We start from the raw sequence: 27,498 nt of genomic DNA on the forward strand, positions 1-27,498 counted from the left end.
TTACATTATATTGTTAGTTTAAATTAGTTACCACGAATTCTTAGACTCAAGCCACTGATAAAAGAAAACATAATTCTAAGCAACTTAACTGCTAGCTGTCGACAATTGGTTTGCTGGCAAAACCTGCAATGCTGTTGCAACAGTCTTGCAGCACATGTTGCAAACTTTTCCCAAAGGTGTGCACGCAAATTAATATGTTCACCTTCACATACCTTGCATCTCAAGATCACAAAAATAGCTGCATTCCCATTATTCCAAAAATAAAACCGCCTTTATTCTTACATATGACAATTCCAGCAAAGTTTTGGACCTGCAAGGTGCTTTTTAAGCTTTTAAAATCTTTGTCAGCTTGAAAAAGGACCTGGCAGGTCCAAAACATTGCTGGAATAGAGGTGGTTTTATTTTTGGTGCTGCTATCTTTGTGATTTTAATACTCTGGAATGCTTCCTAGTCACGTGAATTGGAAATGATCTAGGCCTTTGTGGCAACAATTAAAACAATGCATGTGCAATAATTCTATCTTGTTGTGACTGCATACTCAGCTATTTTGTATTTGCTTAGAAATGATTTTACCTTCATTAGTTATTATATCATTAGCTCATATCTGCAATTATACCCACTTGTAGGAGGCACTTGGGGGAATCATTTACCCACCTCAAATACTGGCTGGTTACACAGTCACCCCCAAATGTGAATGTAGAATAAATACTGTTTTCAGTCTAACCTAGGGGTGCTTCGCCAATGAGGCGAGTTGAGGCTGTCGTCTCAGGCGGCAGCGCCCCACTAGATACCAGGGGCAGCAAAAATGCTGCTCCTGGTACTTTAAGCGCAAATTTCCGGGGGAGGGGGGGCAGCCTCAGGCAGCGGAGGGGCCAGGATCGCCCTAACCTACAGTGTTTCCATACTGAAGCTACTCACTTGCTTACAAATTGGCATTTGTAATTCTAAATGCTGAACAGTGCCAGCTGGGAAGAGTTAAAACCTAAAGTTGCCTCCCTGGGCACCCTTGGGTGCCTATATAGGAGATACAGACCTGGTTATAGAGACTGAAAAGAAATATAAAGATATACACTACAAAAGTGCAGTGGTTATTGGACTGTTTTTCCCTATCACTAACATTGGATCAAGCAACATTTTTAGGAACCACTGCATTAGTGCTTAAGACAACTTCCAATTTACAAAATAAACAAGTGCATCAGCTTCTGTATTCAGATGCTGAGGGTGCCAGGAGTTAAAGGGAGCCCAGAGAAGAAACCAACTGATAAACAGTTTCAATTTGTAAAAATGTCGTATTCCCATAAATTAGGAAAGACTTAAATTATTTTGCTGTAGAGCCCAATACAATCTAGATGCATCACTGTCTGTACTCTGCAGCTTGAAATGCAGGTTCTAAATGACATATAAAGGTCTATTTCCAAAAAGCTAAGAAACCATAACCCTGATCCATATTGTATATAAGGCTAAAATAGTCAGTATGTATAGTAGTGAGGCTTTCTAAATAAACTGATGCTACGGCTTTCAGAGTTAGTGCAGAGAAAATAATTTTCATTTTTGTCTTATGCTTCATACAGTAGATGGCTGAACTCAGCCATCTGTTTATAAGTCTTCTAGCACAATTTTCTAATCCCTTGGGCCAGGGAAATGATCATTGCCTTTAATAGCCTGTGAACTACCTATAAATTACCTGGAGGCACCATAAAGCTACTTTGTTTAAATCTCTCCACTTTTACACAATTAAACAAAGCAGGTATGATGAGAGAACTCAAGTGTGTATACAAGGTTAGTCAATGAAACCTCATGATATGGGTTAGTCCAGGGGTCCCCAACCTTTTTTACTCGTGAGCCACATTTAAATGTAAAAAGAGTTCGAGAGCAACACAAGCATGAGAAAGTCCATGGGGATGTCAAATAAGGGCTGTGATTGGCTGTTTGGTAGCCCCTATGTGAACTGGTAGCCTACATGAGGCTCTGTTTGGCTGTACACCTGGTTTTTATGCAACCAAAATTTGCCTCCAAGCCTTCAATTCAAAAATAAGCTCCTGCTTTGAGGCCACTGGGAGCAACATCCAAGGGGTTGGAGAGCAACATGTTGCTCGCGAGCTACTGGTTGGGGACCACTGGGTTAGTCAATCAGCTGACCGGTATTTGCTTATTTTTATGCTTTAAAGGAAGTTGAGTTCTGCCAAACAAAGTTGCAAAATCTTCAGGAATCATACTGTGAATACTGAGCGATGCCCTCATCTCTTCACGGAGTGTTACTAAACACCTCTCATTTTTCTCTCTCCTGAGAATAGGATTTGGATCACTGTTGATCTATCCTACCGGTATTTAAAAAATCGACAAAAAACAAAATGCAGACACAAAAATAACACTCCATGAGCAATATCCAGACTTGAGTTACAGCCTAGCGTAACCGCCTTAGCGGTCTACTAAGAGCAAGCCAATAATATGGATTTGTCAATAGCAATTATGCTGAGGGATTAATACAGGTATAGGATCTGTTATGCAGAATGATTGGGAGCTGTGTTTTTTTGGATAAGGCATCTTTCTGCAATTTGCATCTCAATAGGATTGTTTTGCCAACAATATGGATTCATGCAGATTAGTGACCGTCAAGTACAATGTACTGTTTTATTATTACAGAGAAAATAACTTTTAAAAATTAGTATTATTTGCTTGGATTGGGAGCTAGCCTTCCCGTAATTTGGAGCTTTCCCATTCCTGTATACTATACCAAGGAACAGAAAACCATTCTATTGGTAGAAAACAAAGTACACATGATAGAGTGGCACTTTAGCCCACGTTTAATAGTTTTTGCCACAGCTCTGCAAATTCTCTGATTCGTTGTCAAAATTAGAATTCTATTTTAATTGTGAGGTTGCGACAATTTCAGAACAATTCAGCGAGATAAGTTTAATTTACATAGGTAGTTGATCCTTTTTGGGGATAACATTTAAGGCACAGCCTCTACCTAGCAGTTGTAGTCATTGACCCCATACAGGGAGTTGCTGAACTGATTCTGACTGCAGAGCATCACCTAACAGCCAGGAAATCCTTATTACAATTTTTAAAAGTTTTAAAAGGAAACTTTTTTAGGGCAGAGACACACGTGGAGATTCAGGGAGAGTAGTCGCTTCTTCAGGTGACTAATTTCCCTACAATGCCTTCCCGCCAGCGATTTTGATTATAGCGGCGGGAAGGCATTGCGGGGAGATTAGTCGCCCGAAGAAGAGGTGATTTGAAAACAAACAAAAAATTGTCTGGTTAAAAAAACAAACTGTCAAGCAGTGTTTTTAATCAAAAAGGTCAACTTTTTAAGGAAGACAGAAGTGAAAGAACTGGTAGTGTAGTAACAGTGAAAGACGAGGGACATCGCAGTAAGAATATATGATATAGTAAAGTATAGTATGCAATTCCCCATATAAGGTGATTGTATGAAAGGCAGAGATGCACATTATTGTATTTCTAAAATATTTATTTTTAATACATGTCTTATTTGTCCTGAAGAAAATGATCTATCTATCTATCTTCTATCATCTATCTATCTATCTATCTATCTATCTATCTATCTATCTATGTTCATTTTAGCTCTCCACCATAGGGTTCATGTAAATTTGCAGTGTAAAGCACAATATTGCATACCTTAAAAAAACGTTCACACGTACTTGCACCTACACAGTTTCGTCTATATTTGCACTAAAGTGATTGTGCTGCATAAGGTGCATAGTGTAGAGCACCAGCTACATGGATGTAAAGGAGCCCTGGAATTTACACTTGCCTTGAGGAAATGAGTTCCAGGGCTCTCCTGTGTGTTGCACATAATGAATTACCCTGAAAATAAATCAGTTGCATCCACACCAGAAATACTCAAATTAATAATGAAAATGCTAATAAACATCAACATTGGGAAATTATGCACAAGTTGGATGCATTGTTGGTTAAAAGCATGGAGATTAGCATCCATATTTGTACTTGACACATGTATTATTAAATGAGACCCTCTATACATTATGTCCATTATTTTTCACTAATTGTATTGATTCTAGCACTACCTTACAACATGACCTCTCTTAACTATTTTTCTCTTACCGAGCTGCCACTACGGGAGACTTCTTAACCGGGTCCATTCCCGGAATTGATGGCTCCTCCCCCAGTGATCGTGTGTCCTTGTTCAGCAGCTGGAGTCGGGAACTGATTTCTCCAATAACTGACGGCTTTTCTATTTCCACAGGGCCCCCATGAGAAAGTGGTCGGCTCTCCACTGGGTCTCCCCATAGCTTAGATCTTCTCTGAAAGAGGTAGCGTGGACGGCCCGCTGCAAGTTGCTGCTGGGCGATGAGCTCACTGTCCGAGGACTGCTTGAGCAGGGGGTCCCTGAAGGTCACTGTGCCCTTCATCAGTTGAGACTTGAGTTTGGGCTTTGGAGGCACTGGTGGCTTCTCGAGTATAAAAGTTTGACCGTCAGCATACGAGGTGTAGGTGTCAGTGGGCTCCCCACTTTCAGAGGAAAGAGTGGACATACTAGATACAGTAGAGATGGTGCTCGTGGTCTCCAGGTGGTGGTCACTCGAGCTCCTGGTGTCCACTTCTTCCACACCTGAATCTGTAGCTGACTCCGGGTGGGGAAGTGGTGAATCCGAGGGCTTCCCTGAGGGTGGTGTACTGCTGGCTTGCTTGGCAGATGGCAAAGCCAAAGTACCAGGTCGAGTCAGTTGGCTGATGGGGGTGCCAAGTTTGGTGACCAGGACTCCATTGGCAAATGCATGAGGAGGAGGCACCAGTCCAATTTTGGCCAGCTCTTCTCTTGTCTCCTCATCACTTGAGGAGAGCATGGCAGGTGGCAAGTTGCCTCCAAAGGGTTCAACATCTTCTTCTGAGCTTCCCTGGTTAAGTGTCTTGTCAGATGAAGAGCTGGAAGGGGCTTTCTCCTCAATATCTGGGGGTTGTACAACTTCTTGCTTCTCAATGGTAGTTGGTGGCTCTTGTTCTTTTTCTTCTGTCCCATTGCTTGTAGCATGCACCATGATGAGACCCGCAGTTTTCTGTTGAGATGTGTCTACAATGCTTAGAATCATAGGTTTTCGCTCTTCCATCTTGCTTTCTGGTCTCTCTGGACTCTTATCTGGTTGACCTTCTCCACCTCTGCGTAGAGGTGTTACCCACTGACCTTTAATTTGTGCCCCTGATGGACTGTAAATTGGGGATGCTGACCCTTCCAACTCCATTCCCATCTCCCCCTCTTTGGTTTGTATTTCCAGGAAGAGTGGAGGAGCTCTGTCTGATTCGGGGCTCCTTACTGGGGTAGGTGTCCTCGGAGGAGGTGGAGAAGGTGCCTGAGCAGACAGTGCTCTCTCCCTTGCGGCCAGCGCAAGAGCAAGGGGTGAGTTTGGATCAAGAGGCTTGCCAGTTAGTGGGTGGATGAAAGTGGAACGAGAACTGCTATACATTAATGATTTTAATGAGGATCCAGGTGATGGAAGGAGAACGTCACGACTCCCTAATAATCGCTCATCAACAGATCGTGAAGGCTGCAGGGATGGGAGATCTTGACATGGAGAAGTGCCTTCTAGTGCTCCAACTGAGAGGAAGACTGTGGATTTACGCTTTTCATCCAGCCTTCTTTCGCGTTCCTTCATCACTCCTGCAAGTGCTGTTGCAAAAGGGCTACTAAGTGGATCGTGGTGAGCTGTTCCAAGCTCCATCATGCTCTGCCTTGGACTGCGTTGTGATGGTGAAGGATCACGAGAAAAGCTTCCTACCATGGCTAATGCTGCTCTTTCCTGGGCATCTTCCACTTGAAGCTGTTTTACAAGGGGGCTCTTCTTTCTCTGTGGCTTCATTGGTGTAAAAATACCCACGTTGGCATAAGTATTTTCTACAGCTCGACTTCTTCTTTTCAGTTTCTCTGGAGGAATAGGAGATGGACCTGCTCGTGAAATACTTGTGGGTTCCACTGGAAGATGAGATGTATCCTGAAGGATTATCATGGAGCGAGCTCTCTTTTGTCGATCAGGAGGAGGCAGACCACGATCCATGCTTAAAAGCTCAGCAGAACCCATTCCATGTTGGAGCCCATGAAACCTGGCTTCAAACCCTGGTTTAAAGCTGGAATGCACTGTATCATAACCTCTGCCTGGAGGAGGAGGTGGGGAAAAAGTTGGGGGTGGTCCAGTGTCAAAATAATATGGAGTTGGAGGAGGGGGAGCAGCTTTTTGTGGTGGTGGTGGGATTCCAGGACCTTCCCTTAATGAATCCTGCATGGATGTGCTACGTGGAAAACGGCCATCAAAGTAATAATCTGATAACTTCTCATCCTCACCTAAGGTAAGAAACACAAGATTAAAATTAAACAACCACAATGATCTACTACCTTATAATTGCAAAGTACATGTAGCAGGAATAACCATTCTAATAAGAGATTCTGTTCACAAATCCCTTTGCACTAAACAATGTTAACAATAAGGAAAGCTTTTGGTAGTATAAGCAGTAAATAATAATAATAACATTCCAACCCATTGGGACTCAAAAGCTACTCAAACTATATAAATTAACTTAAAGATGGAGATCTGAATACTGAGCCATCACCATTCAGATAGCAATCACCAGACTGTGGTTTTTAAAAGTCCCTTATATTTTACTGCTTATTGAGATGCAACAGATTCCTTGCTTGTTTGCAGCTTATTTTAAATAAAGGTTATAATGTTGTGTTTCTTACCCACAGATTTTGTCCGAGACATTCCATGATGAAGAGGAAAATGATGTTTCTCAATGGGGAACTGGGATACTGCATGTTGAGGAATCCCCTGTCTCTCCAGCAGTGACTGTAGAAGTGAGTAAAAGACAACAATAAGGTCTTCTCTTTGCATATAATTCAAAAAAGTGATTTAACTATGTTTTACCCAGAAACACCTACTGTAGTAACATCACAGGATTATTATTGCTTTTTAAACTCTGACTAAATATAATTTCAACAATTCATTTTTTAGGAGGCCTTAGATTCAAGAAATAAAAAATGTTGTGCAAATATTCTACAAAGTTCCTTCATTTGTACATAAAAATGTGTATATATTTTTATTTATATCGTACTACTTATAATGCAACACTGTGCAGAACAATAAATTAATAGAACTAGATAGGGGTCATTACAATAAATACAAAATGAATACAAAGTACATTTCAATTAAAGATTAATGTATAAAAGATAAGTATAATGTGTAATAAGATAAGTTTAATGTATAAAAGCTGAGTATAAAAGATACAAGATAAGGAGCTCCCTAGACTGTAGAACTTAAAATCTAAAAGATCAAAAGTGAATTTTAATATCATTCAGTGTTGTAAGATTCTACTTATCATAGAAAATTGCAGATAATCGTTTTAAGCATATCATAATCTAGCTAGATAAACACATTGTTAACCATCCTTATTAAAAAACACAAAAAAATCGTTTTTAATGTCATTGATCCCAGCTGAGAATTGTATAAATGCTCATCTCTTACACTGATCTCAGCTGGGGTGATGCGCCTGCTTGTTGGTCTTTGTTTCACAGTAGCAGCTCTAGAATCAGCTTCAGCAATTTCTGGGCACAAGGAGGGATCAGAAGCCACCAAGATTTCATCAAGTCTTTCTGCAAGTGTGGAACAAGAGAAACAAATCCCAATTAATATGTTTAATTTTTTAAACAATCATTTTTTATTGGGTTTTCCAAGTTTACAATTTTCCATACAATCTGGGCCACATGGCCGCTAATATGTTACGTAAAATCATAAACTTAAAATGACAAAGTGTAAAACCATAATATGTATAGCTTTAGCGTTTTGGTGCATGGGGCATCCTAAATACTAATATTTTCTAATAAAAAAAACAGTGACAGGACCCTTTGGAAGTACTGCCATTCAAACTAAATCAGCAAGTGGAGTTTATAGGCTACAAAGCTAAGTGAGCTCCAGCTTTATACATTTATACATATCTGAGTAGCTAATGCAAAAAATCTTGATGTAACCCTGACACATGTATTTGAAATGATATGTTATGACCACTAGAGGGCATTATTCTTGCTGCTATATAAGGAAGCTGTGGAAATAATCATTTATATTTTTGTCAGCTTGAAAAAGGACCATTGTAGGTCCGAAACGTTGCTGTTGTTGCCATGATGTATGTAAAAGAATAAAGGCGGTTTTATACCACAACTGGGAGTGCTGCCAATTTCGTATCTTGATTCAAACTAAACTATTCAAAAGAACAACTCATGATTATCACCAGAAAATGCACACACACTCATTATAACTACATTTGATCTCTGTTTCATGGGACTAGTTTGGCAATACACCACTGTTTTTTTGTTTTTATAATCTGTGTGCATTTAATATAGAGTATACTGGATGTAAATGATGTGAGATGGCTACTTTTAGTATGATATAGATTGTTGTACTCTAACTCGACTTTTTTTAATTGTGGTTTTTGTATTATTCATCTTTTTGAAATGTCATCTGATATAAATAAAGGGTCTGAATAAAAATAAAGTATTATAATAATAAATATATAATCAAACTCTTAGATGAGAGGCAAAATAGAAGAATATTTTAAAATACAAATCTTTCATTCAAAAACTAATTATAAAAAGGACTTCTCTTTTAAGTGACATATAGTGAGGCAAAAAAGCAGACACTACCACCAGACCCTTTCTGATGCTGCTTATCATAAGTGAGCCTTCTTGAATCGTATGAATGTATGCATGGTCGGATTTAATGAAGGCTTGGGGAGGCTAAGTCACCCGAAGGAAACTGTTTTTTTTAGAAACAACAGTAGTCTGATATAATTAGCAGAAAGTAACATTTAAGGCAAAGTTATTTTGTTTTCTTGATTTTTTTTTAACTTTGGCAACAGGTTTCCAGTAGATTATCTATGGGGTTGTGTAATAATCTTACCATGTGATCTAGGTGTATAATTCACAGACGGGCACTGCAATTACCTTGACAAGTGTTCTATGTTTGATTTTATTAAATTAACATTGAATTTACCCTATCATGAGTTCTTGGTGTACGATACAAATTAAATATTCACCGCATTTACCCTGCCATGTACAAGCTATGTGTTCTGGCTAGTAATCTGTTAAACTGGCACTTTATTTACCCTAATATGTTCTTGATATTGTATTTAAAGCTGATGTTGTATCCTGCCCTTTCTTTTGTGGGAAATATGTACCATGTTGGTTATGCATTTTTATGTGCATTGGGATATTTAAAACAACGTAAAAACAATTTTAGAAGTAATCCTTGATTTTTTTTGTTAGCCTCCCCAAACACACAAACCACCCTCCGCCTAGGAATGTATGTTTGTATATTTTTATCTATATAGCTACTTAGGTATGCTGCTCTGTATAGCTACTTAAAACACCTTACATTGACCGTTTCCATTTCCCACTTAAAATAATACAAACAAAATTATATTTTATATGTCAGTACATATGGCTAAAGTAAGGGGACTGTAATAATCTAGAAAACATGCAAGGGCAGTAGGTACCTCTAACTATGAAACCAAACTTTCTGGGCTAAAACTCAATAATTGTGTCATTATTCCACTTTGCCTATTTTTAACCTCCTCGCCAATATGTTTTAGACCAGTTTCAATTCAAGTGTGCAATATATAATCTTTCCCCAGCTTTGGGTGCCTAAGATTCTGACCAAAAATATTTTGTAGAAAATTGAAAATGACAGAAATATATATACATTTCCACTTCATGCAAAAGTAGAAATTACACACAGTTGTTTTAATTAAGATAAAGCTGGTGGCCTTAAAAGCCTTTGTATGTTTTTTTCTGCTTATTAACCCATTTTTTTTCCAACATCCACATTTTCTATTACATTCATCTTGATAAATACTAAATATATTGACAATCAAAAGGATTTCTTTCTTAGGATTTCACACTGTATGATTCTGACCACACTTTTTTTTCTTTGAAGGCTGTTCTGTCTACCACACATTTCCAGGGATCACACTCACATAAAAGCAAAATTGTACCTATTCCTAATGTCATGCCAAATTTGTCCTTAAACTTTATTTACATTGCTCTATAACAATATTTATATTTGATTAATGTTGCCTTACAAATAAAATTGGCCACAATCACCTTCCAATTCTTTCATTCTAGTCGCAAACAACTATTCTGTTCTACCCTCATCAACCATAAAGTGCCTTAATACTTCCCACTCCCTTCCAGGCATGTTAAATCAAGTGTGGTTGGAGACGCATGCTCCTAGACCACAGAATTATGGCTCCCCCTTTTTATACCCAGGCATGGTCTGCATGATAATGCACCATTCAACAGCTTCAGTCATTGAAACCTTTTTCTGTACATTTGCAATGCCTACACATATGCTGTAACACTATCCTAGCGTAAAGGTTTGGTCAAAATCGAGTCATTATTACACTGCCTTACCACAAACTATTCAGTTCTAAGCAGCAGGTCTCTAATACTGACCCTCTGTTAAGCCGAAAATTACCTGTAGATTCTATAATGTGAGCATCTGGTAATACTCACTTGTACACAGAATGTATATAGAAAATATCCCCTTATTCAGGGTTTAACATCCAGCCTTGTCACGCCCCTTATCTTATTTGTAGTAAACTCACCCAGTTCTTCAAGCTCAGCTGTCATGGACTTGGATCTCAGGGTAAGTGTGGTGCTTGGCGCTCTCTTCGGTGGTGGGGGAGCTGGAAAGAAAAAAGAAGTGACCTTACAGGTCTTATCCAACAGACGTCTGGGGTCTGGAAGGAACCGCCGTTTTTCCACAACCATTTCCTCATACTCTCGAGATGAAGGGTCACACTGCGCCAGCAGCTTCCCTACCCTGCGGCGTGACTTCATCCTGGGGTCCTGGCACTAGGACCCCAGGCAGAGCCATGCGGGGTTGAGGGTCTGTGCAGTTTCTTAATTTTGCTCAAGCCTTTAGCAGCCTGTAGTGTGAGGAGCTTCCTAAATATAATGCAGATTCACTGCGTCTCCTGCACCTGCTCACCACTTGTCCCTCATCTACTGCCAGATAATTTCTGTTCTCTTCCCCCTGCTATCTGTTCTTTGTTTCCCTTTTTGTCATTTTTTTTATTTAAATTCCCTATTTCTCCCCTTCCTCTATTTCCTATCTCTTGCTCTTTTTGGGCATCATGTCTCTCTCTCGCTCTCTATGTGAGTGTGTGAATCCGTGTCTCTCTCTCTCCCTCCCTTCCTTTATCCTAGAAGCTCAGGGATGCAGTTCTCAGCTCTTGCTGAGTTTCCATGGTTACTCTCGCTTCATGCATTCGAAGGAGGGGGAAAGAGAGAAAGATCGCCATCGAGACATAGAAAAAGAGATTGCACCATCTATAGTTTGAGAGAACGGGTAACACCAAACATTGATAGAAAGCTTGCAACATTTACAGAGGGCAAAAAAACAGGTAAAAAATTAAAAGCAAATAAGAATCAAAAAGACAGCCGCCATCAAGGACCATCTGCAGTAATGACATGCATCCTTTGGCATTCCAGCTACTGCAGAACTACAATTTTCAGCATTCCCATCAAGCTTTGCTGGGTGTTTGGCACTACAAATGTACTCCTGCAACACTTCTAATGCCAAAGGTTGTAAGCTGCTCTACAGAGAGAGACAGGTTCATGACAGTCAGAGAGATGACACTAGCTAGATGGAAACTGGAAATTTCTAATGAACTCACATGGAGCCTAAATTCCTCTGCTTTGGTTGGTAAAGCACAACAACGGCTTTTCTTTTTAAGTAAGTTGAGGAAGGTAAATCTCCCTTGATCTGTACTTGTGCCCTTTTACAGAGGAGTTATTGAGAGTGTAGTGACAAATTCTATCAAGGTGTGGTATGGCAACTGTAGTGCTAGTGACTGCAAGAGGCTGCAAGTGTAATTATTGGAGAGTTTTACCTTCAATTCAAAAGATTTTTAACAAGAGACGTTTACGTAAGGTATCTAGTATAGTGGATGATCCTTCACATCCTTTTAGTTTTTTGATCTGCTGCCATCCAGAAGCAGATATCGTAGCAGGTTTTGTAACAGTTTTATCTAGGGATGCACCGAATCCACTATTTTGAATTTGGCCGAACCCCCGAATCTTTCGTGAAAGATTTTGGCCGAATATCGAACTGAAGCCAAACCCTAATTTTACTTCCTTGTTTTAATACAAAAAGTCACGCAATTTGCATATGTAAATGAGGATTCAGATTCTGTTCGGCCAGGCAGAAGGATTCGGCCGAATCCTGCTGAAAAAGGCCTAATCCTGGACCGAATCCTGGATTAGGTGCATCCCTCAAGATGTAAGGTTTTTAAATGACAGCCCTGGTTTGAATGTGAGGTCTTGATTTGGGACAGACATCACATTCAAACCAGGGCTGTCTAAAAAAAGCTCTGTGGCAAGATGAGGCCCTTCATGCTCCTACTAAAGCCTCATGCCTGCTTATGAGCTGCATGGACTGCTGTGTAAGACATCAGTATTTTGATAAAATCCAGTCCACATACATATAGTATCTTAGCTAATATGAGCAATACAAATCAGGGATGGTCAACAAAGTAACAAAGTAAAGTGACCTGTTGACCTAGTCCGCCCCTGATTAGTTTTACTTGTACATTCAGCTGAGCCATGAAAGGAACCAGGTTTCCAAAATTCTCTCTTTTTTCTTGAAGACATGCAAAACTCTAGTATATGCTGAGAATGTTTAAAAAGCACTAATCTAGAATGTCTGAGCCAAGCAGGGATAAAGAGAAATTAACAGAAAGAATAACTTGCAGTTTAGGAGAAATTCTTTAAGATCTATGATGGTGGCAATCTTTGTACTTGAGGTATAACATTCATTTACCTAAAGCACCTCAATAAAACAGTGAATTAATGCTGAAACCAACAATTAAATGTGGGAATAGAGATTTAGGTACTTCAATCATAAAATGTCACCCATATTCTCAATGTATCCTACAACATATTTAGATTCAATAAAAAACAGCTCAGAATGGTAATGATAAGTAAGATATCGCTGAACTGGTTGGCATTCACTTTTTCATTTTTTATTAATATTAATTAAATTCCCTGTAAGAGATTGGTGAAACTGTTTGGTTTGGTGTACTTTACAGTTTAGCCAACACACTCTTCCAGTGGTGTAGCTTGTGTTGTTTGCTGCCCCTTTGCCATAAAATCATTTAAGTTTACAAAACAGTTCATAGCATCATTGAGAAGAGTTCTAAAAGTGATAAACAAGATACCAAAAAATGATGCAGTATACATGAGAAATATTAATATTTCTCTTTGGAATATCCTATTACTGTACTATATTGGGACTAGTTCTTTATAAAAACATACAAATTATTTACACAATGCTATGTCATAAACCACTAACACTGACTGAGGCAACCAAATAGTATTTCTATGACCTACTATTGTTGGCTTACTTCTGTGTTACAATAAGAAGGACTGGATTTTTTTAGCATTGTGTTAGACCAATGTATTTGCAAAGCCTATAAAAGTCATGGCATATGTCAAAAAAGGCAATAGAAGCATATGTTTTGTTTGGATAATTTAGTTTATCCAGATGCAGCTGAAAGGAATGGCTTTGGAGCTGCATAAGGAAATCTAATCACAAAGATATTCTAGCCTTTCTTTACAATCCTGAAACATACATTGTAATGTCTGGCTGTTGAATATACCAGTATTCTGAGTATGGATAACTGAAATATTCATATTTGCTCTGTTGATCTGCCCTGCTACACTAATAAATCAATTTACAAGAGAGACTGAAAGGGAACATATTTACTCCCAGACAGAGATTTAAATGCTACTTCAGAAAGTAGTGAATGCTTATCAAGAGATGAGCACTCAGACCTGGAAATTCAATTATCACACTGCACAAGGACATCAGATGAGGAAAAGAGAATATGTTGAGGTACCTGCTGGTTCCTCCAGCTGCACTAGCTTATTGGCACAGTCAGCAACATCAGCAGTTCATCAAAAGAATGAACACTAGCAGCTTGAGCAAGCAACACTGATCCAGGATAACTGTCAAGAACAGTTTAAGCTTTATGCCTTCAAGAGGGTCATTTAACCCCATAGCATCTCCCCAGACAGTAACAGTCTTTAGAACAAAATAACACTTTCTAACAACCAACACAGTTCCCCTCCAGTCCATTATTTTAGTGCATTAGGGGTCTTAAAAGCAGTGCCAACAGTAGGTAGATTGCACCTTGTCTCTGGGACAGGGATGCACATTACATCGCCCTCTAAATGTGCTCTCTCCAGGCGTGCATTAGTCCAGGTTTCTCAGGATGGGATTTGCGTAAACAAGGGGCAAGGATGTTAAAAGCAGGTTCCCTTGAAATTGACCGTTAAACATTTAGGCACATTTTTTTAGAGGAAATAGTCATATTGATGTACTGTGTTGAATCGCCCACAGAAAAATTTGTCTTCTATCAGAAAATATCTTGAGCCTAAGTTGGGCTATTTGAAGGGTCTTCTGAAGCATCTTAAAATAAGAATTTAGAAAGGAAAGTCTATCAGCAACTAGAAAACCAGAAACTAGAGAAAAAAAAGGACTTTGCTTTGTGGTAGAATTAATAGAATTGTTGTAAGAAAATTCTGCTAAAGTTAAAATTGTGCTCCAATTATCTTGTAAATGCATAGAAAAACATCTTAAAAATTGTTCCAAAATCCGATTGGTTATCTCCGTCTGACCATTAGTCCGGGGATGAAAAGCAGTTGACAAAGACAATTTAATATTTAATCCATGACATAGAGATTTCCAGAATTTAAAGGTAAACTGAGTTCCTTGGTCAGAAATTATTTCCCTAGGTATGCCATGAAAACTGAAAATCTCTTTGATGAAAATGTCAGCAGTAACAAAAGGAAGTGCCTTTACCGGAAAGAATTAAGCCACTTTAGAAAGTTTGTCTACTACCACAAATATAGTGTTAAATACAGAGGATATAGGTAAGTCCATGGAGATTGATTAAAAATGATGCTCAGGAACAGGAAGTGGTCGCAACAGACCCAAAGGACAATAATAAAAGTCTTTATTTTTGTACAGACCTCACATGACTTTACAAAGGACACACAATCCTTAGAAAGTTTAGGCCAAAAAAAGAAACATCTGGCTAAGTCAATAGTTTTAGAGATCCCAGAATGACTGTCAGTATATGGACATGAACAAACTTCTAACCTCAATACGAATGGACTCAGGATAAGATCTTGCAAAGTGAAGCCTTCTGAAAACAGAAAGTATTTACTTATCTCATGCCATACACATAGCACTGCCTAAATACCAAAAGTGAGAGTTTTTATTCTCCCATACGGCATCATGGGCGGAGACATGCAAATCACTCCTTTATATCCCTTTGGCCAACAATGCATCCAGAACTGCTGCTTGTATAGCACAGATACAGCCTAATGGTTCAGAGCCATATATCCAAACTTGCAGACAGCCTGTTTTGATCTTGTTAGATCTCATCAGTGCAAGATATCAGAACATAGCTTTTGAAGGGGTAGGACTTGTAGAGTAGCAATAAAGAAAACCAAACCTGGTTAGGGTGAGATGGGTTAAAAGGAGCCAAAAAGCCCTTCGCAAGCAATTACATGCAAAGTGAAGCCTTCTGAAAACAGAAGGTATTTACTTGTCTCACACCATACACATAGCACTGCTATAAGATCTTGGTAAAGAAAAAGTGCATCTCGGGAAATTCCATCTTGTCTTTGTAAAGAAACAATGCATGTTGGGAAATGGCATCCTTAAACTGAATTTGCTTGGAAGCATTCTTAATCTTTGTTAATAGTCCAGAAAACAAAAGTAAGAAGTGAAAAGACTTTAGAATAGTTTCATCCACTTCTACAAGTTTTTAAAATTCCTCGAACATACAAGAAAGGGTATCCGTCTTACCATCCTTAGAACCATGCCTGAAATTTACATGAAAATTAATTGTGGAAAAATTAAGCCCACCTTGCTTGCCTGGAAGGAGCCTTTTAGCTGATCTTAGATATTCCAGATTTTTATAATCAGAAAGCACAAGAACGGGGTGGGGTGATAATCTCCTTCCAGAAAATTACTTCATTCTTCAAAAGCACATTTGATTGCTAGGAGTTCTTGGTCGCCCACATCATAATTTCTCTTAGAAGATTAACGTTTCCAGGAGAAAAAGCCACTGGATGAAGAAATGCAGTAGAACCAGTTCTCTGAGAAATAATTGCTCCAATAGAGATTTCAGATGCCTTCATCTCAACGAATGGAAGAGAGAAAAGATCTGGATGAATTAAAACAGGAGCAGAAGTAAATTGTCTTTTAAGATCTTCAAATTCAGTCTGAGCCTTGAACCGCCTGTGGTAGGATAGTACAGGTCAATCCAAGATATAAGAAATTTTATGAGGGACCATAGAAATGCCTTTGAGGGAAATTCTGAAACCCATGTATTCAATAGAACATTTTTCAAATTTGCATTTCTCAAGTTTCACGTAAAGCTGATGCAAATAAAGTCTTGAGAATACCTTTCTGAGATAGTCACAAAGCTCGAATAATGAAGAGGAGAGGACTAAATTATAATCTAGATAAACCACAAAAGATTATCTATAAGATTTCTAAGTATATCATTTACAAAGTGTTGAAAGGTAGTGGGAGCATTACAAAGTCCAAAACGCATCATATTCGAAATGTTCATAATGGGTGCGGAAAGCAGCCATCCTTTATTCGGACCAAATTGTAAGCACCTTGAAGATCCAACTTTTGCTGTGTGGAGTGTTTGAAAAAGCTCAGGGACCAAAGGCAGAGGATATTGGTTCTTAAATGTAATTTTGTTGAGCTCCCTGTAGTCAATGCATGGGCAAAGGGAACCATCTTTTTTTCCACAAAAAAGATTCCTGCGCCGGTGGGAGATGTTGAAGGACTAATGAAATCTTTTTGGAGATTCTTATCAATATACTCCTTTAAGAATTTCATCTCCAGTTATGACAAGGGATATTTCCTGCCAAAAAGGATATTGGCACCAGGAAGTAGGTTGATAGGCCAGTCGTAGATCCTATGAGGGGGCAGAACCTCAGCCCCTTTCTCATTAAAAACATCTCTAACTCCCAAAAGACCTGGAAGATCCTTGATACAGGAGGAACAGGTTCTGACACATGGGACTGACATTCTCTCATTGGGTTGCCAGTTAATTGCAGGATTGTGGATTCACAACTAGGAGTACCTCAAGATTACTGGATAGATGGAGTAGAGACGTCAAAGGACAAGACTTCAGTATGCTCACATAACTTTATTGTTAATGGTTCAGTTTCATACTTCACTGGACCCATGTTCCTCTCTGAGGGGACTGCGATATTTGTGCAGCAGTAGTCCGTTAGCATTAGAAACAGAAACTTCTTCAGTAGCTTACGTACAGGGATTCATGGAGAAAAGCAGAAGACAGGCATTGATAAAAATGCTTCCTGTCCCCTGAAAACGGCTTAGGCATTTGAAGTTTTGGTTCTGGTGGGGATCCAGGAACTGTAACAACTGGAACTGTAGGATGAGGTGATACTGTCATGTACCTGATGGGAGTCTGGAGTCGAGAAATGTAGCTTCTCCTACACCTCTCACTAATAACTACTACTGGGATGATTATAGGGTAGTACCAGTAAAGAGTGCCGGATAAGCCCCAATGTAGGATCCTCAGAACCAGGAAGCGACTTGATATAGCATGTAATTGAAATGCATCAGTTATATTGTTTTAAAGCCATACACTTGCCAATAAAAGTTCCCGCTAGACTGAGTCGGCAGCTTATTGACCCATGTATTGGGGCTTCCCTGATCGATATCTGGCCGAAATGTTATCGATATCTGGGGAAATGTAATAAAAATCGCATAGAGCAAAAAAAAAATGCACCTGTTGCAATGTAAATACGTATTTGTTGATTGACTTTTATTGCATTGAGAATCTTAATTGTGCATTGTGAACCTTTAGCACCTGCTCGAGAGTTTTGTTAAATATTTTGTCACAAAATAATGGTTTGCGAATGCGAAATTTTTATTACATACACTGTGAACGGTCGCAAAAGCAATTAGGTCTCAAACTTTGCAAGGAAGTTGTTGAGGTCTTTCATCAGTCAAAAATGAAGCAAACAAAGATGTTGGCGGATTATTTTTGCGCTAATGAAACATATTACATTCCCGAGGGAAGTGAAAAATTCCTAAAATTAAACCCTGGCTGTAAATTATGAATATAGAAGTTCAATAAATTTACTACTCCATCAGAAACTTTATTTGATCCCTGCAGTTCTTTTCAGTTCATTGTTTCAATTGGTGACTGCTACAGCTTTCTTTACTTTCTACGTACAGAATGCATGTGACAACTCATTAAAACACCTGTAAAGACTCCCACCCACTTCATGTAAGTTACAGTTTATGGTTTCTATCACTTATTAATTCTTATCCATCCATGTACACTTACCCCTTCTGCGCATAGACTCCTCGCTCTCAGGTTTTCGACTCACAGATACAACTTTCATGGTTAAGTGGCTACCTCCTTGTCGAATTAGAGATACCACTTGTTTGTGTCCGACCTTCACCACATTTACCCCATTCACCTGTTAAATATAAAAATAAGTAAATAAAAAGAGAAAGAAAGAGTTACAAAATTGAAACAGAGGGAATATTTGGAGGGATATAAGACTGAATAAATTAAGCAGGAAGATGTTAAGGACATCTGGGATATAAAAGGATAGTCTAGGACAGGGGTCCCCAACCTTTTTCCACCCGTGAGCAACATTGAGATGTAAAAAGAGATGGGGAGCAACACAAGCATGAAAAATGTTCCTGGTTAGTACCAAGCAAGGGTTGTAATTGACTATTGGTAGCCCCTATGTGGACTGGCAACTTACAGGAGCTTCTGTTTTGTAGGGCACCTGGTTTTTGTACAACCAAAAGCCTGGAATTCAAAAATAAGAACCTGCATTGAGGCCACTGGGAGCAACATCCAAGGGGTTGGGGAGCAACATGTTGCTCACGAGCTACTGGTTGGGGATCACTGGTCTAGGACAAACAAATAGTTTTTTTCTGAATAGGGGACCTAAAATTCCAAAGAGAGGGAAGATGTGATGGTTACAGGATACATACTTCTATCAAGAAGTCCCCAGTTCTAAGGCTAGCCCTCCAGGCCACTCCATCCACGTCAACAGACTCCAGATACTGCAGGGCAGGGAAGGCAGGTGTGGGTGTGAACTCTTCAATTGGTGTCTCTGCTACATAAGCACATAAGTGTTTCACAGTGTTATTTGAATGGTTTATACTAACAAAATATAGGTCAATGGCTCCGATTGCATGTCCAAAACACTAAATAATCCCTTGTCACCACGAAACACATGGCATTTATATATTGTATGACACTAATTTGGTTACTGTCTCTTTAAATAGCAAATTACCCTCGGCAATCCAGGGGCTCTGAGTCCCTTTTGCATATGAAAAGTACTGGGAACTGGGAATTACAGCGCAGTGCCTGAACACTGAGGAACACACCTCAGGGGGGTTCCACTAGGAATAATCAAACACACAATTTGCAAATAAACAAATATAAACTTTATATAAACTGTAGTAAACACTTGGGCAACTAATACAGACTTCACTCCTACACTGGGGACACGTGGGACTCTACCTAAACCATTATTAGGTGCGTAACTGTTGCTTTAAACAGTCCCGGTATATATCACAGTCCCAATCCTCCGGAAGGGGTTAATACCCACACAGTTCAAAGGATTTTCCTTCCCCAGAGCTCTTATTCCCCAGGTAGCGCTACCTTATTCCCCAAAAGTACCTCTCCCTTTTAAAGTTGGCAGCAGCACTCTCGTAGCAGGTAAATGGTTAAAACCTGTCTTCAGTATGTGTATCCGTGCCAGTATCCTCCCTTTGGTGGCTCACTCATTGGGGTGCTCTCAGAGGAATTCACACTGGAGATCACACACAGCTCTGCAGCAGAATCAATCTCACTAGTGGCACATTTCTCCTTCTGCAGCAGCTTGGCAGGAGACAGGCTGGGCTCAATCTCCCCAGATTCAGCAGCTTCTTCTTTGTACCTTACAGTCTTACAGCTACTCACGCTGGTTCTCTCAGCTCTACCCTTGGGAGACCCCGTGCATTTGGCTCTAAAGTTAGGCACACCCTTTCTCCCAAGGATGCACTGGGGTTCCCAGCCAATCAGATCGCTATCCAGCATGCAACTGGGCTGGATGATGTCACAGGCAGACAAACAGGGGAAGGATTCCTCATGTCCCCTACATTTGTTTACATTTATACAGTGTATTATAATACAAATTGCCAAGAAAAGGAAGTAGGATGGAAACAAAAGGGTTCATTGCAAACACATTTGTGGTTGCACAAAGATGAACACATGTAGTGCATGTATAGATGTTATATATTAAAGATTTGTACACACCCCTACTAGCATATATTTGCACCCACCAAGTCACCAGGTCAGTCCTGATGAATTGCACAAGTGCACCTCCTCATGTAGGAGAACCATGCAACTGTCACCACCATGAAGGTGGCAATTCCAAAGTCGGCACTGGACTTTATTAATAGGCACAGCAGACTTGCCCCTAAAAAATTATAGAATCATGTGTGACCATCATTTTGACACTGAGCTCCGTGCAATCTTTTCTCTTTTTATCAAATCATGCATGTGCAATTGCGCTAGTTTTGCACTTGTCTTGATACCTCAGACAAAACACTGCAAGTGCAATAATGCTGGAATTTTAAGAATAAGTGCTACATTTGGGTAAAAAACATGGCCAGTTACAGCTGAAACTGCACTTTCCACACTGTGCTTGCATTAGTCCCCAACCTTTCTTATCCGTGAGCCACATTCAAATGTAAAAAGCGTTTGGGAGTAACACAAGCATGAAAAACTCCAAGGGGGGAGGGCTGTGATTGGGTATTTGTTAGTTCCTATGTGGACTGGCAGCCTACAGGAGGTTCTGTTTGGCAGTGCACCTGTTGCAAATAAAGTATCCTCCAAGCAAGGAATTAAAAAATGGTAAACAACAACACGAGCCACTGGTTGGTGATCCCTGCACTAAAGTCTCTGTCCAAGGTCTAGTCTACAAAGTAGACCGGTACACACACCCTGCCCTTTGGCCAATTGGTAAGGACTGGGCTGCCGTGCACCTGCCAGCCCTGCCTTTTGGACCAGTGTGTGATACAGATCTCAGCAAGACCCAGGACAAAAGTGCATAAAAGTACTTAAATTAAAAAATATAGAGAATTTTACGTTGTAGCACCCAGAAGAAAGTATTGTCAGTAGAGTCCATAGGTTAGGTATAACCAATACTTACTAGGGAATAGCCAATTAATGTAGCACCGAGGGGCAGGCAAAGTATCTATAGTCAGCAATTACCCGTTCCACGGGAATGGAATGCTTATCATCAGGCATGAGCTTCCAGTCTGACACTCACACCCTATTTCAACCAGCCAACCAACCATTTAATCACACTAATGTACAGAGAGTGAGAATGTCCTGCACTGCTTCTTTTAAATCATTAATTGTATGTCAATCATCAGCAGACATTTATGATAAAAATATATGTATATTGCTACTAGGCATTAATCACCATGAAATTATTTTAGTTTTGTTTTCTGAAAGCATAATTATATATATTATTATATGTCATTCCATAGCTTGCTTTTTAATCCTTAAAGGAGAACTAAACCTCCTATGGTTATAAGTCCCCACTGGCCCCCCTCCACTGGCCCTCCTCCTGCCTCCCCCCTGCACAGTCTTACCCCTGAATTCTGTCCCCTCTAGAAATAGCGACCGCACATGCAGAGTGAGCACAGCGGAGCTTATGGTTGCCATCTTCGGTAATCTTCATGAGATGAGCGGCGTATTGGCGTATGCGCAGTTGGAGCAAACTTCCGGTTCGCGACAACTGACACGAAGATTACTGAAGAGAAGAAGATGGCGCCCGTGAGCTCCGCTGCACTCACTCTCACTAGTTCCCCTTTATTGTAAGGCTCGGGCCCCTAATTTAATATGACACTTATCAGCCTACTGATATGTGAGAGTAATTCACTATATAGCCAAGAGTTATACCAAGGAGAAATCTGCTAGTAAGACATAAGAGGTACAATACTATACTGTTACAGCAACACTACAGGATTCTAATTGAAATACAGATTTTTTTTTGTGATATAATGACCCACTGTTATCAGTTATTTTACTTTGTGGTACACTAACCAATAAAAAGTAATGACTATTTTAGTTGTTTTTAGTGTCCCTCCCCCTCATGTGCCATTGGTTAATTAATGGCTTACACTGATTGGTGGGATCAGGGTATATATTCATTATCTTGTATCTGTTTGTTCAGTCTATGATGCCTAGAGTACGAAACGCATAAGGCCATGCTATGTCAAATGTTTTCCTAAAATGAAGATTCCAGATCTTTTACTATGCCTGTCTCAGAAATCTGTGAGTGCCTGCTGCTTTTTCATGGTACACCATGCCTAGTTGTATCAGACACTAGTCCTGTCATTGGCAGACATAAATGCTACAGAATAAATGATGTCCTATGATGAGTTCTGCTTAGAAAGGGTTCAATAGCAGCAAGCTTCAATTGAGTCATTGAAACTTTGTGTGACTTTGTAAGCAGCACAAAAAAAAGTACCCTTCGTTTCCTGGTCTGTTGACTTTAGATGAATAGCTGGATTTTAGGTTCTTAGACAGATCTTGCTTTATTTTTTATGTGCTTTATTTTTAGAGACTTTAAAGTCCTTACCTTTTGCCCCTCGCAGTACAAAGCCAAATCCCTCCAGTTCTCTCTTCTGCAACCGTGCTACCTTCTCCTGGATGACGTAGTCACTGCAAAAATCACATTGCAAGTCACTTTTCTCACATACTGTATTAGTCCTCACTCTGTAATCTTACTTTCTAGGTCATTAATGCGTGCACAATATTGTTTATTTCTTCTTTTATTTCTTGTTGTATTCAATTGCCTAATTACTGTGTGTCCCAGGAGCCAATATAGTAACCTTGGGCTACAGCCCACTTATCCAAATAGTTTATCCTTTATTATGTCTTATTATGTCTTTTTTTTTGCTCTATCACTGTCTGCCATACTTTCTTTACAGTGGCTCTCAGTCCAACACCGTGACCATTCTTTCTGCCTGAACATGGTACACTTATCTTACCTGTGTGATGTGAAAGAGTCATAGGATCCCACTGTGTAATGTCTGAAGAGTCGCTTTGTTCGATCTTCACGGGTTTCTATGGTAAAGTATGTGACTTTAAATTAGCCTACAGAAGTGTAGTACTGGGATAGAACATGTTTAATCTGGTAGAACAAATGTGTACTGTGCTTTAGATGGAATGAGAAAAATATGGGGCCCAATAAATAATTTATAGATGAAATACTGTATGCATTAAAATAGTTTTCATATTTTAATTTATTTTTCTATTGCCATGAGTAATAGCATTTTGTTGGAACCTTTAAGAGTTGAGTAAATCTTGAGTAAATCGGTAGAATATACACTTGTAACCTTCTCTTTTTTTAAGATGTACTTGTTAAGGTCTGCAAATCTTTTCCTAAAGTTTTGCTATTTATACCAAGAACCCTATCAACAAGCCACTGTTTTTTTCTTCATAATGTCAGCTCTACAACTGAACTCTAAATCCCAAGAGTGACCTAAAAAACTAATGCATGTAACCAGTGCTACACACGAGAATATATATTATGTTCACACATACTTATGGATTATGGTTAGTTTATCTTACCTTGCCTTGGATCTGGCTGTCTCATTTGAACCTCCTCCACACAGTCTGCTGGAAACCAGCCACTTCTGCCCTTCACGGAGCCTTCCCAGAAGCCCCCTTCACCTATGCTCAACACTGTGAAAAAAGGCAAGAATTAATATTGGGAGAAAAAGTAAGGTACATGCCACTTACCAGTTAATTGGGCATTAACCCACTTGCATGAAATTCAGCAATTATTAAAAAAAAAGACAACACAAAAAGGAACAATGAAATCAGGTGTAAGGAATAGGTTAGACAAAACCAGGATGTCCAACCAGGGTCCTTGAGCTGCTGTTGAAGTGCAATTACAAGTGGCATTCTGTGGAATCCATCAGCTTTTGACAAATGCTTAAAATATAGCTCAACAACAAATATAAGACTTTAGGTTGAACATCCCTGGATTAGGAAAGCACTGGAACAGAAGTGGGAAGTAAGGAGACTGCTTTTTAATTCTCCTTTGCTTATTAATAGAGTTGGGCTATATATAGTACATGCTGCACTTGAAAGATATAAGTGAGTATGGCAGGGAAAATGAGAACTGATGCTGAAGTGCTTGTAGCTGATAGTTAATCATCCAGAATATAAAATATTCCATTTAAAAGTACAGTTCCTTTATGCATTATATAACATTATGAAAATACATTTCTCGCACACTTGTGCCCTTCTTTAACTACTAATACCATGCCCATGTACTGTATACAGACACACTCATACAGCAGCTCATTCATGTCTTATTGAGAAGTCAATTTTTAAAATAAGGCATTGCATATAAAATAACAATTCATAGTTGGATAAATGTTACTTTTGTAAAAAAAGAACTTTATCCATGAATAGCTAGGTATAACCTATACTTTGTGTACATTGGTTGGATCTATTTTTAGCTGGGTACATGCCCTTCCCATTAAAATGGTTGCAGGTTTGGCTTAACACACATGAAAAGCAATTAGGTTCTCTGTTATCCTTTTTCATGAATCCACTCCCATAGATTGTTAGAGGACAGAACCTGATATTTACTTTTTTGTATCTTAAACACAGTAAATGATATATCCTGGCCAAAGTCAGCATCACTAGATTGGGTATTGAAATGCTCACTGCGGAAAAGGAAAAAACTCCAATGCACAAAATTCACAAAAGTCTTACACAAAATTTGGCACAGGCAAATATATACCTGCAACATTTGGGCCCAGATTCCAAATGAGAGATTTAATGCTCCGTATAAATGAGCAACCTGTAGCCTGTATTACAGGCCCATGCTTTGAAACTCTGCACACCAGAGCTTTCATTGTGTATGTTGTTTGTAAAGATACAAGTTCATATTAACTAAATCAGGATGCAAAATGAAATTAAATACAGGTGCAAAGCATCATATTTTGTGTGCCCACAATGAGCTTAAAGGGTATGTAAAGGAAAAAAAATTAAACCCCATTTTTACTTTCTTTATTGAAAAAGAAACCTATGTCTTATATACTTTAATTAAAAAATGTCTACCATTTTTATAAGAAACCTGACTGTATGCAGTGAAATTCAACCTTCGTTTTACTTGCTCTGACAGCAGCTTCAGACGGTCCCTAACTGCAGTGCAGGGAAACAATCATACTTTCAAACGACAGGTGAGCCCCCCCCCCCACCTTACTTCCCAGAACTCAAGCAGCTTTTTTGTTTCCCTGTAACAACTGTGTAGATTTTTATCCACAGTCTGTATAGTCTTGCTGTTTCGGCTTCTGGCAGATATTATTTGACCTGTGCTATTTTAATCATTTATGACGATCCCTAAGCTTAACCTTTCCAACTGAAGCCCAGACCACACTGAGCATGTGCGTAGTCTTGGGATTGCAAAGATGTTTAAAGGAAGACTATACCCCTCAAACAATGTAGGTCTCTATAAAAAGATATTGCATAAAACAGCTCATATGTAAAACCCTGCTTCATGTAAATAAACCATTTTTTAATAATATACTTTGTTAGTAGTATGTGCCAAATCATAAATAGAAAATTGGCATTTTAAAAAATAAGGGCCGCCGCCTGGGATCGTATGATTCACAGTGCACACAAACATACCAAACAAACTATACTTGTTAGGTCACAAGCCAATTTAAACAAACTATACTTGTTAGGTCACAAGCCAATTAACAGACAGAGTTCTGTCTTTTGCTTCCACACTTCTTCCTGTTACAGTTAGAGCTGTAGTATTTCTGGTCAGGTGATCTCTGAGGCAGCACACAAACCATCACGAAATGGTGGTTCAAGGCAAGAGATGTAAAAGGGCAGTTTGATAAGATTCTTTAATATGCCACTTAATTTGATATTTGATATTTGTTGCTCAAGTATTCATTTTGGGGGTATAGTTTTCCTTTAACAAAGTTACAAGATGACAGCCCCCTGCGGCCAAATTTGAAAACATAAATCATTTGTTTAATTGAGCTTCTGGTGCAGTGTCATGTTTATATTTTTTATACAAAATACAGCATTTCTAACATTATTCTATTTTAGACTTGAGTTGTCCTTTAAGCAATATGCAATGCAATGTTTGACATGAAAGTGCGGGAGTTACTGGGCAGCACCAGGACACAAACAGTAAGTAATTTATAGTAAGTAGAAACAAAAGAGCTGGCTAAATAAATACTTTAACACCATAACACATTTGACTTCTTGTTTTGTTCCTCCCTTAGTCCTCTGATCTCTCATTCGATGTTTCTATAAACGTATCTATTTTTTCTTCAGACTTCTTAGTCTTCTCATTATACAATATACACCTGTTTTGTGTATTTTTGTATCAAGTACTCTATGTAGGCCACCCAACTGGAATTCACCCTGCATGTAGAATAGGCTCGGACTGGCAATCTGTGGGTTCTGGCAAATGCCAGAGGGGCTGCTGTATCGTTCCATAAAAAGTTACCATATACAGAGCTGGTAGGGGCTGTTTGGGCCTCTGTGTACTTGGAATGGCAGGGCCTATTTTGACTCCCAGTCCAGGCCTGAATTGTAGAAGTACAAATCTAGATGTGCAGACAGGGAGGATGAGCAGACGAGAAGGCACTGATCAAAGTATTTCTAAAAGGACAGGCAGGATTGTGCAGGGTTACTGTTTATAACTGGCATTACTCAGTGGACTAAAGATCTGGTTGGGCTGAAAATCCTGTCCGTGAGCACTTCACTGAATCATCGATTTGTTCCACTCCTGAAGGAGTGGCCTTATGTCTTCTTTAATGCTATGCTTGTACACCCAAAATGTTATTTCTCTGTTTTCACACTCTGTGAACTAATACATGGGTAGAGCACCATTTCAAATGCAATTTGCGTGTGTGTAGCTCCTATCTTGTCCTCCTATTGTTTATGCTTCTTTCATTTGATCCTTTATTATAGATATATACCATTTATATTTTACTACAATCTACAGCACAGTCTTGTGAAATATGTTGGCGTTTATAAATAAACTATAACAGTAAATGAAGAATAACACAGGAATGGATTTCATAAACAAACCACTATTTTTATTCTGACTCTTCTTCTATCTATTCTTGAGCATCAATCAAACTACTATCAACATTCTATCAGCAAGACTGAAGAGTTCATTTAATAACACAGGCACTAATTTACACAATGGCAGTTGCAAATAGTAACCAACCAGATCATTTGTTTTATTTTTAACTTCCATTAGATGAAAACTGGTTGCAATTGCTTACTGTACTTGCATTTTTTTAGCATCTAAGTTTCTAAATTGCCCCTCAA

The 27,498-nt window shown here is 39.1% G+C and overlaps 1 protein-coding gene across 6 annotated transcripts in view; it reads right to left on the reverse strand.

Annotated features, from left to right (window-relative positions):
- The window catches only part of LOC108713014 (SH3 and multiple ankyrin repeat domains protein 3), a 188,728-nt gene that overhangs the window by 11,710 nt on the left and 149,520 nt on the right, over nt 1-27,498 (reverse strand). For all 6 annotated transcript variants that reach the window (XM_041588398.1, XM_018255650.2, XM_041588399.1 and 3 more), the window contains 9 exons: nt 23,752-23,865; nt 23,169-23,244; nt 22,757-22,839; nt 19,107-19,231; nt 18,442-18,577; nt 10,630-10,710; nt 7,497-7,624; nt 6,716-6,821; nt 4,090-6,319 (listed from right to left, as the gene is read on the reverse strand). In XM_041588398.1, coding sequence (XP_041444332.1) covers nt 4,090-6,319; nt 6,716-6,821; nt 7,497-7,624; nt 10,630-10,710; nt 18,442-18,577; nt 19,107-19,231; nt 22,757-22,839; nt 23,169-23,244; nt 23,752-23,865 — 3,079 coding nt within the window. The remainder of the gene's footprint in view (nt 1-4,089; nt 6,320-6,715; nt 6,822-7,496; nt 7,625-10,629; nt 10,711-18,441; nt 18,578-19,106; nt 19,232-22,756; nt 22,840-23,168; nt 23,245-23,751; nt 23,866-27,498) is intronic.

The sequence above is a fragment of the Xenopus laevis genome, chromosome 3S (assembly GCF_017654675.1).
Source record: "Xenopus laevis strain J_2021 chromosome 3S, Xenopus_laevis_v10.1, whole genome shotgun sequence".
Taxonomy (NCBI): Eukaryota; Metazoa; Chordata; class Amphibia; order Anura; family Pipidae; genus Xenopus; species Xenopus laevis.